The following is an 11,298-nucleotide window of genomic DNA, read 5'->3' on the forward strand; positions in this document are numbered from 1 at the left end:
TTTTAGGAGGCACCGAAAACCAAATATGGGACCTCCCTAGTGGGAGATGGGTACCCAACTGCTTGAGGAATATCCACTCCCCAAATCTCACATTTTTTGTCTTAACATATCTTTCTTTATCCTCCAGTATGAAACATGTTTTATTTGAGAATGATTTCTAAACTAACTTACCTCTTTACAGATTTCAAAGATATCATTCCATGCAGGCTTATAACACTGCTCTTGAGAGAATCAGTCATCATTCTAACTGTGCTCTGTAAATGTAACCTGTCACTTTCTGGGCAACTATCAAGAAATTCCCTTGGTTATTGGTTGTCACAGGTTTTATTGAATTTCACTGAAGAAAATGGAGGTAAGGGCAACTAAGAGGAAGTTGCTGAATAGATGTGGAATTCATGTGATAGGTGAGAAATGAAGTTGGAGATGTTTGCATGGACCACAGTCATTAAGAGACTTGAATAGAAGGTGAAGGCATCATCTTTATTCGGAGGGGGGGTCATGGAAGATTTCTGAGCAGAGCCTGAGGGAGCAGGTGCCTTTGGTCTCTGAGACCGGGGCCGACTGACGTCAGGAGGAATTGTCAGCAGAAGCTTTCTGTTAAAGGCAGAAAATACTAGCATTCACTAAGTATGTACTTTGCCCTAGGACTTTTCTTGGCTGTTTTACATGTAATTCTTCACTGATCTTTCACAATTAGGTGAAAATTAGAGCTTACTTCCTTGCTCTACAGAACAGTAAAGTGAGAACCATGGACTCACACATAATTGGCATAGATGGATTTGACTCATTTCTCTTGGACACAGTTTGCATGTTTTTCCACATATACTATCAGTTTCATATATCCATGGCTGAGAAGGCCCTGAATTTTAAAGCCTCAGGCCCTGAGAACATCATGTTCTCTACAGGCAAGGCTGTGGCTTTCTGATCTCCGCATACTCAGAGTTGTTGACCAGTTCTTCAGGCTTTGGCTTTTGAAATCTGATGCCAGCATAGTGGAGTTCCTGTCCTTCTCCTAGGGTGGGCTCAGTCCAGACAGGGGCTGAGTGTTTGGAAGGACTGCTGCTGCAAAACTGGTGTTGGTTTGTCTGAGTGGATGGAAGAGAAGGATTCAGAGTAAGATAATGAGAACTTGAAGAAGGCGCCAAGGACAGAGAGGGGTTAGGACTGGTGTGACTGTAACCACTTACCCATTCATTCACACAAAAGTATTTAATAATACTCATATTCTTCACCTAACAATACTCAACTGTCCTGCGTACCACTGGAAATGCACTGGAAATAACTCTCTCCAAAATAGGGTGCAAGTCCTTGGGTAACATTCACTCTTTAACTTAATACCCTGTAACATAATATTTCGAAAAAAACTAACATACAAGACTCGATATGGCTCAACCATTTGAGCTCCTGCATTCTACATGGGAGATACTGAGTTTGGTTCCTGGTGCTTCCTAGAAATAAAAACAAACCAGTAAAAACTGCAAAATAAATACAGGGGAGTGGATGTGGCTCAGTGATTGCGGGCCAGCTTCCACATAGGAGGTCACAAGTTTAATCGCCAGGGCTGGTACCTCAAAATAATTTTATAAACTAACATAATTTATGTCATATAAGGGGAAAAGATAGGGAAGAAACAAAGATATTTGCTTTATGTCCATATACAAACATATTCATAACAAACAAGGAAGAAATACTCATAACCATGACTGTCCTAGTTTCTGTAACTAGTCATGTAGCTCGTGGTTTTCACTACCTTTTTCAACTACCCATTCAATGTGCCCTCTCCCCTCAACAAGCAGCTCATCTGACCATGATTCTCTGCCTGGTGGGGTGACTCAGACCTTCCTTCCTGAATTTAGTCCTTGCTGGAGGGGGTGTTGCAGTTTCCACTGACTTTAGACACAGGCCATGGCAGCACTAAGATTCTCCCTCGGGGAGTTCCTGTATTCCAGGCAAGCTCTTCTTACCTCACTAGAGGCTGCAGTCCTGTTTCCCCATCACATCCAGGAGCAGCCACCCCAGGCAGTTCAGAAATTCCCTTCTCTGCCTGGTGATTCAGTGGCATGAGAGCCAACCTCAGTGAATGCTTATACTAATCATATTTGGTTCTTAAGTAATCATGTGGGGAGGAAAGTATTACCACATTCATCTTATAAATAGGAAAACTGAGGCTAAAAAAGGCTGTGTATATTGCATGAAGACATGCATCTGTATAAAGGCCCCTGGAGCCAGGACCCAGAGCCGTTCTTGCTGACTTTGGAGCCTCCCTCTTATCAATGTCCAGGCAGAGTGCAGGGTCTGGATGCAGAGCAATGGAGAGGGTGGACCCTGTCCCTGAGGTCCTGCAGCTTATGGCATTTCCTAAACACATAGAAAATAAATCCACTTCAAAATCTCAATTTGTGGAAGAAAATATATTGAAATATAAAGGAGGGACAGGGGTGGCAGAGCTGGTTCCTGGACAGGTGCTAGAATGCAGAGCAGAGAGCAGAGCCCTCAGGAGAGAAGGCAGTCAGACGTGTTTCTCCTCTGCCCACCTCATGGCTCCCCGACTAGCTATAAAATATGGAATAGAAAGCCTCAAATGGGAGCTCAGAGCAGTAACAAAGTGTTCCCAGATTAGGAGGAAAGGGTTGTACTGTAGCAGAGCACATAGAAGACAGGGAGGAGGCTGGACATGCTAAGCCAGAACAACATGAAAATAAATCAACTCTGCAAATCTGCTGCAGCCAAAATACAGAGAAGAAGGAAAAGTACAAGTTATAATCATGAGCAAAGCATTTGTCTATGGATGAACCTCACCAATCAAGCTAGAGACATTGATTTTATTAGACTGTGAGATCCATCACTATGGTTATTCAATTAGTCATTCCAAAAATATCCATTGAGCACCTACTATGAATTATGAGATAGGCATTCCTCTAAGCTCTGGAATACAACAGAAATTGAAACAACAGCAGCAAGAAACTGTTCTTGGGACTTACTTTCTTGAGGGGGAATGATACTAATTAGCAATAAAAATGCCTGTGTTCATCCATGCCAGGCACTGTTTTAAACACCCCGAGGTACACCTGCTATTTCATCCCATGTACAGAAAGGAAATACAGTTCACGGCGTGTTGTTTCTTAGGCCAAGATCACAAAGATCGAAGATCATCAGAAGGGAAACACAGGAGTGGAAAGCAGCCATCTCCCCCCAGGGTACATGCTTTCCCATGATACTATACTGACTAAAAGAGGCATTCACAAAACACAACATGGGTGCTGAAAATCTGAAGTAAAATAATGGAAAAGATACATCGGGATTCCTGACACGGTAAAGTTGAGCATGCACAAATGGTCACATTCCCCAAGATCAACCAAGGGGAAGCCATATAGGGGATTATGGGATGAGGACGATAAAATAAATAAATAAAAATATGGGAGAAATCTCTGGGAAATAAAAGAGTGTTTTAAACTGATATTTGTGTCTATTCAAGGATGCAGTGGAGTCTGCAGCCTGGGACAGATGAGAAATGGCTAAAGATAAAGAGTGATATTAGGAAAATGAGAAAAAAGAAAAAGAAATTATGACCCTTATATGAATGATATGATACACAAAAAATAATAATAGCTGAAGTGCAGAATGTAACAGTTAGGGAAAATGACAGAACATAAAACTGAAAAAGAAATTAAAGAACTGGAAGGTCAACTTGAGGATGTCTATGAGAAATAAGCAAGGAAAGAAGCATAAGGGAAAGTTGAAAGTAAAAGGATGGGGGAAAAGGTACCTTAGGCTATTCCAACCCAAAAGTGTGCTGGTGGAGCCATCCCAACACCCCACTAAATATGCTTTAAGTCAAATGGAAGCATTAGGGAGAGAAGGGATGAATAATGTGAAATTAAGAGAGCTGAGGGAAGAAATGTCAACAGGATAGATTTCAACATGTATCTTTCAATTATCCTTAGGTTAACTAGGCAAAAACCAGCAAAGATGGGGAAGATTTATACTCTGCGTTTCTGAATTGAGCAGTGATAAATTAAAAACATTCCTCTCAAGCTCCATGAAACAGTTACAAAAATTGATCATGTATTAGGCCACAGAATGTCAAATAATAGGTATCATATAATTCACTTACTCTGAGAAATACTCAATACAGTTAAAATTAATGACAAAAAGACAAAAAGACACCTCCATTTGGAAATGTAAAGAAGTATGCCAAATAACTAGTAAGTCAAAGATGAAATAATATTATGAATTTTTAAATGTTAGAACAATATGATGATGAAAATGTGCAATATAATTTGTGGATAGAGCTAGCATTGTATTTTGAGGGAATATTATCCAAAAATTATTGGCATGGCCAATCTGTGAAAGTACTGGGTTGTTGCAAAAGTAATTGTGATTTTGCATTCTTGAAATTTGCCATTCGATATTGGCATACATTCTTAAATAAATGTGGTACGCTATACATCATTTTAATGTGCATTTCTCACTTTACTTGTTTTTGCTAATGACTTATTACTTGCTCTTATTTTATATTTATTTTAGACTATAAAAATCTTGTTAGACAAAAGGCAAATTTGAGCAATTTTCTGCCTTGGGTTCAAAGTGGGTCGTAAAGCAGCAGAGACAACTCACAACATCAACAACTCATTTGACCAGGAACTGCTAAAGAATGTACAGTGCAGTGGTGGTTCAAGAAGTTTTGCAAAGGAAATGAGAGCCTTGAAGATGAGGAGCATATTGACCAGCCATCAGAAGTTGAAAGTGACCAAATGAGAGCAATCATCGAACCTGATCCTCTTAAACTGCACAAGAAGTTGCCAAAGACCTCAGCATTGACCATTCTACAGTCATTCAGATTTTGAAGCAAATTGGAAAGGTTAAAAAGCTCCATAAGGGGGTGCCCCATGAGCTGACCAAAAATTTAAATAAAATATTGTTTTAAAGTGCCAGCTTGTCTTATTCTATGCAACAATGAATGATTTCTTGATCAGATTGTGATGTGTGATGAACAGTGGTTGTTATACTACATCTGGTGATGAGCTGCTCAGTGGATGGACCAAAAAGAAGTTCCAAAGAACTTCCCAGACCAAACTTGCCCCCCAAAAAGTCATGGTCACTGTTTGGCAGTCTGCTGCTGGTCTAATCCACTACAGCTTTCTGAATTCATTAAAACCAGTACCTCTGAGAAGGATGCTCAGCAAAATGATGAGATGCACCAAAAACTGCAATGCCTGCTGACGTCAATAATCAACAGAAATGGCTGAATTCTTCTCCACTACAATGCCTGACTGCACATCACAAAACCAATGCTTCAAAAGTTGAACAAATTGGACAACTAAGTTTTGCCTCATCCACCATGTTCACCTTACCTCTCACCAAACAACAACCACTTCTTCAAGCATCTCAGCAAATTTTACAGGAAAAACATCTCCACAACCAGTAGAATTCAGAAAATGATTTCCAAGAATTCATCAAATCCCAAAGCACAGGTTTTTGTGCTACATAGAAAAAGCAAACTTATTTTCCATTGGCAGAAATGTGTTGATTGTAATGGTTACTACTTTGATTAATACAGATGTATTTGAGCCTGGTTATAATGATTTGAAAATCATGGTCTCAAGCTGCAATTCTTGTTTCCCCAACCTTATAAGAGGGATTATCCTGTAAAGGTGGAGGGTAAAATGCCCTTCCACACAGAAATCATGAAATCAGATTCCCTCTTCACTTAATACACAAAACTCAGCTCTAGAATGATTAATACCTAAATGACCCACATGGCAAAAGCAAAAATTTTAAGCATTCTGTAGAAAACATAGGTATATATATTTGTGCTCTTGGAGCAGAAAATATTTTCTTTAACAAGGCACAAAAATCACTCTTTAAAAAAGTTTAATTAATATGACTATGCCAAAATTAAAGACTTCTGATCAGCAAAAGTCTACTAAAGAAAAGTGAAATGATAAGCTACACATTAAAAGAAGTTTTTTACAATATACATAACTAACATAATTTGGTATTGAATGTATATAATGACCTCCTACTGATCAAATAGGAAAGGACAAACTATCAATAAAAAAAACTGGGCAATGGAGATGACACAATTCATAGAAGAAGGATGAATTAGTCAACAAATGCATCAGTGCATCCAAGGCAATTAGTAATCAAGAAAAAGTAAATCAAGGTTGCAATGAGATAATGTGCTATCCTGATTCTATTGGTAAAAATTGAAAAGTGTTAAAAAGTCAAGTGCTGGAGAGTATATGAATCAACAGAATCTCTGACACAAGGCTGGCAGGCAGGTACATTGGTACAGCATATTGAAAACCCACTGGGCTTTACCTTCTGTGGTAGGTTGTACTGTGCATCCCAATTTAGACATGTTCTTAATCTTACTCTACAGTCCTGTAGGATGAACCCATTGCAAATAGGACCTTTTGAAGTTCTTTTTAGTTAAGATGTGGATGACTTGAAAGAGGTTGGCTGTTTGTCCAGCTGACGGGGGTCTTTTAAAGGTCCTTAGAGGCAGCTGGAAATCAACAAAACTCAGGGGGAAGCAGAGGACATCATGTACCATGAGGCAGCTCCACAAGCCAAGGGGAAAGCCAGCCCCAAAACACCACAGATTTTGGGAAGAAAACATCACCTTGTTGGAGTCTCAGTTTTCTCCTTCTCCTAGCCTTAAAACAATAAGCCAGTAAATTTCTGTCATTTAAGCTGACAATTTCTGTGGTATTTGTCATCCTAAAAAACCAATACACCTGTAAATCTATTTACACACTGTGACTCATAATTTAATCTTAGGTATATGCCCAAAAGAAAGATCTGCATAGGAACACAATGAGGGGTAAATAAGAATGCTCAGGACAGCTCACCTGGAGTCAACCTAAATGCATGTCAACATGAAATACAAAGCAAGCGGGTCATAATAGCCAACTGATATATTATTAAATGGCTGTAGAAATTAATGAACTACTGCTATATAACAATAGGGATGAATCTTCAGGTGAGTGTACATGGAAAAATCAAAACTCCTAAGAGTGCATCTGGTAGGCATAACACCCTTGTTAGAAACCCAGTCACTAAATTAGCTAATGCAATGAATATACTGTTTAGGCAGAATGATAGGAGTTACAGCCCCAAAAGCCAAGGAGTGATAAACAGAGTTCAAGTATGGAAGTTATTTGGAATGGACATAAAGAGATCAGAAATAAGCACAGGGTTTATGGAAGTTATTGTCAGGATTCGTGGTTGTATACGGTATTATAAATAAATAAATGGAGAAATGAAAGAGAAGAGAGCCGCAAGGAGAGCAAGCACTGGTGCTGATTTAATGGACACCAGGTGAGTTAAATAGCCACATGCTCCTAGGAGAAGACAGGGATGGGGGCAGTGAGGGAGATGAGCAGGGACCTGTATCACCCTGGCCCTTGGCTTGTGAGTCCCTAGTGTGAGATCCAGGCCTGGATCTGTAGCTCAGACCTGGTGAACCCACAGGATGGGGACATGGACTGGGCTTATAGGGACCCAGAGAAGGGAGGGACAACCTCCCATGGCAGGTGTCACAGGGAATGGGTAGCATTTACTCAGTAACTTAAAGGATGGTCATGATTTTTGCCAGTGGACTCAGGCAACAAGTGGCAAAACTGAAAGAAGATTACACAGAGCAGAGCCAGGTCTCTTGGGGACAAATGAGAACAAGGAGCCCAGAGCAAATCCTGAAGACATGGAGGGAGAGGAACAGGCTCGAGAGGAGGACTGTCACCCAGGACCTGACACACCTGCCGAAGATTTGGACTCAGCTCCAAGCAATCAGTTCAAGCAGAGCTGTCCATGCCACAAAGAAATGAGACAATAACTATGTCTGAATGATGCGGTAAGAATGTGAGGTGGGACAGGAATCCAGGAGAGGGGCAACAAGGTGCCCAGGAGGGTCAGACAGGTTCAGGGAAGGAGCCCAGTCTGAGAACGACTCCAACTCCTCCAGATGTGGGACTCGTGGGTGCAGGATGCCAATTGCTGGTAGCCACCAGGGAAACCAATGGCCCGGATGAAAGGGAGATGTCCCCATCACTCACCTGCGAGTCAGAACCCCTGACTGTGGTCTCATCCTTCGTGTCTCCTGACATCCGTGCTGCTTTCCTCCTGCAGTTTGTCAGCCTGAGGTGACAAGGTTGACCAGTCGGCCTGAGTGTGGACGGGTGAGTCCAGGCTCCAGGGATTCCCCCTAACCCCAGACCCCACACCTGGACCAACTGGGGCTGGTTGTGCCACTGTTGAAACTCCTTCTGTACTTCATTCCCAGGTTCTACAAATTCCTCCAGCTCAGGGGCTCTGACATTCTTGAACGAGTGTCCCTTCCTGCCCTATGCCCTCCCTCCAACCTGGAGCCCATTCTCACCTCAATAGGAGGCAAAGGCAGATGGAGATCAGGGCCATCGCGCCAGCACCCCAGACAGCGTCCCGAATGTCCCTTCTCCTGGGCACTTGTTCCCCTGGGGGTAGTGGGCATTCCAGTAAAGCCCAGTCTAAGTACACAGGCTCCTCCACCAGTCACCCATTCCTGCCCTGCCTCTGTGGGCCCAAACCCCTTCCGAGATTAGCTCACTTGGCTCCGCTTTCCCTATAACCTTGGGCATGACCACCCTGGCCCCAATCACAGGCCTGAAGGACTTACACCACAACCTGGGACCCATCTCTGGGCTCTCTCCAGGGTCCAAGCATCACCCCCAGCAGACCCCTGACCTGCCTGGAACAGGATATTGACACTGTCAGCTCCATGGATATTTATGCCTCCGAGCTGAGCCTGGGGCCCTAGTGGAACACTTCCCAACTGCTTCCCACCACCTCCACTGAGGCTCAGGGGCTCTTGGCCCAGAGCCTGCCTGGCTGAACTGAAAAAGCCATTTCCCTCTAGTGTAGAGAGGGGGCTGCTGAGCTGGGGCAGAGAAGCTGCAGAGCAGACCCTTGGCCTTGCAGGAACAGGAGGGTCTCTAAGAAGTTAAGAGAGGACTGAGCAAGGAGGCTGTTGCTCATCTAATGCCATGGAGTCCTGACCTCAGAGTTCCCCACTCACAAAGCACAGAGAGGTTGATGGAGATATGCATGGAGCCCAGCGGGTGCCAAGCTTGGCAGGTGAGCTCTCCTGCTTCACCACTCTGTACTCGAGGCAGTTCCAGGATCCCTGAGTTGGAGATGAGGGAGGCGTGCAGGGCTGAGGACCCCCGGAACCAGCTCAGCTGTGCAGAGGGGTTGCTGTCAGCATCACAGTGCAGTTGGAGGGCCTGGCTCTCCAGGACGGGAAGGAATGAGGCGTTTCTCAGGATCTTGAGGGCTTTGGGAAAGAGAAGCAGAGACAGGAGAGCAAGCGAGGGTGGGTCTTGTGAGGCTGAGCTCCTGCCCTCCTCCTGGCCAAGCTCTGGGCAGCTCCCTCTCCTCCTGCTGTCCTGTGACAGCCTGTGAGGGGGCTGCTGGGGTCCTGGGCCTTCAGGAGAGGTGCAGGCAGTTTACCTGGTTGGTGTGTGGTAAGTAAATGCAGTTAGATGCCCAGAGGAAACCTAAGGGAGTTGGAGTGAGGGTGGAGCTTTGCTAAGTGGAGGGTAGTGAAGGCAGCACAGTACTGTGCGTGCATGGACAGTGCTGAGTCACACACTTGAAGGGACTCAGATGGGACCTTCAGGTGGTACAGGTGTGACCATAATTAAAAATGAAACACCACAGAACTGCACCCTAATTTAAACCCTAGACTTCAGTTAATAATATCATTGTACTAACATTGGTTCATCAATTGTAAAAAATGTTCCACACTAATGGGACATGTTGTAAATAGGGAAAACCTGGGGCAGGACTAAAACAGGCATTTAGTATTTTCTGGGTAATTTTCCTATAAACCTACACAAGCTCTGAAAAATAGTCTGTTACAGAAATAAAACATCAAGCAGAAGAAGGAGGTAAAACATAAAAAAGCAAAAGGAGCTTCCTTTGGAGTTGGCAAAAGGAATTTATGGTGAGTGAAGACTGACTGCAGATGGAAAGGTGGGTGGGTGCCCCCGGTGGCCCCCATGTCTAACTCCATGCTGGCCTCTCCACACAGCTCTGCACCAGCAGGCCTTGCCTGGGTGACAGCAACCCCACTTCCATCCACCCAGGAGAGGAGAAGCCTTTCCTACCTGGGTTGCTTCCGTGGAATACGCTGATGGCCACGTTCAGGGGAGCATCTGGGACAGAAAGGGAGTTGGGCCTTGGGCTTATCCCCGGGTAGCCCTGGAAATGGGTAAGGAGTGCCCCTTCCTGTGGGGAAAACCCTGGCCCAGCCCCTTCCCAGCTCCTCCACCCACAGGGACCCTGGCCCAGCACTCACAGGAGACGTTGAGCTGGACAGTCCTCTGCACAGTAACCCCAGCTTCAGGGAAGGCCACCTGGCAGGTGAGGCTGGCACCATGGTCCTGGGGCCGTGGGGTGAGGGTGAGCACAGAGGAGAGGTGGGTGCTGGGGCCCAGGGCAGTGAGGGTGGCTGGAGTCCAGGAGAAGGTGGGGGGCGTCCCCCGCTCACAGGCCCAGGGCACGGAGCAGGTTATGTTCCTGGGGTGGCCAGATTCTAGGGTCCCCTGGATGTGGATGTCGGGTGTCTTTGTCAGGGCTAGAGAGGAGAGAGAGAGAGACCTGGGCCCTGGAGTGGGGATCCTGAGTGTGCCCCTGGGCACAGTCTCTGCCTCGGACAAGCCATCTGCTCCTAGCCAGCCCCTCTGTCTTGTCCCCCGGGCCGCCTCCCAGGACTAGGGACAGGAGTCTCAGAGTTTACCCACCATGTCCCCTCTTTGGCCTGTTTCTTACCTGTCACACGCACAGAGAGCTTGTGTGATATGTAAGTCCAATTCAAACCTCCCCTCTCCACCCTAAAGATGTACATCCCCGTGTCCCCCTTGCGTGCATCTCTGATGTCCAGGGAGCAGTTGTAAGACTTGGGGTCCCCAAGGAGTCGGATTCGGCCCTGGGTCTCCTGCTGCACTTCTCGATGTGGGTTGTTTGTGGCCACTGGAGCATCCCGGTCTGTATCAGTTCCTTCCCAGAACCAGTAACCAAGAGCAGGGTTGGAGTCAGCCCAGCCATCCTGGGGGTAGGAGAATTTGCAGGGCACGAAGACACACAGGCCCTCCTGCACTTCCACCGACCTCCGCACTTGCATCTGAAATCTCGGATCCTGAGCCAGGGACCCTGTGGGAAACCAGGTTAGCTGCAGCTCCAGCCCAGCACCCCCTGGCCCTCTCCCAAGGGGCACTCACCTGTCCACAGCAGAGGCAGCAGCAGCAGCATCTC

General features: G+C 45.2%; 1 protein-coding gene across 1 annotated transcript; it reads right to left on the bottom strand.

The window, feature by feature from the left end:
• Positions 1 to 899: 899 nt before the first annotated feature.
• Positions 900 to 11,298, bottom strand: LOC101413545 (sialic acid-binding Ig-like lectin 6). The gene is made up of 7 exons (XM_071209009.1): positions 11,265 to 11,298; positions 10,816 to 11,196; positions 10,343 to 10,621; positions 10,152 to 10,199; positions 9,040 to 9,316; positions 8,061 to 8,142; positions 900 to 1,085 (listed from the first exon to the last, which is right to left on the bottom strand). Exons 1-7 carry the CDS (start codon positions 11,293 to 11,295, stop codon positions 900 to 902), a joined length of 1,284 nt encoding a protein of 427 aa, XP_071065110.1. The 5' UTR covers positions 11,296 to 11,298.

The sequence above is a fragment of the Dasypus novemcinctus genome, chromosome 18 (assembly GCF_030445035.2).
Source record: "Dasypus novemcinctus isolate mDasNov1 chromosome 18, mDasNov1.1.hap2, whole genome shotgun sequence".
In the NCBI taxonomy this organism is placed as follows: Eukaryota; Metazoa; Chordata; class Mammalia; order Cingulata; family Dasypodidae; genus Dasypus; species Dasypus novemcinctus.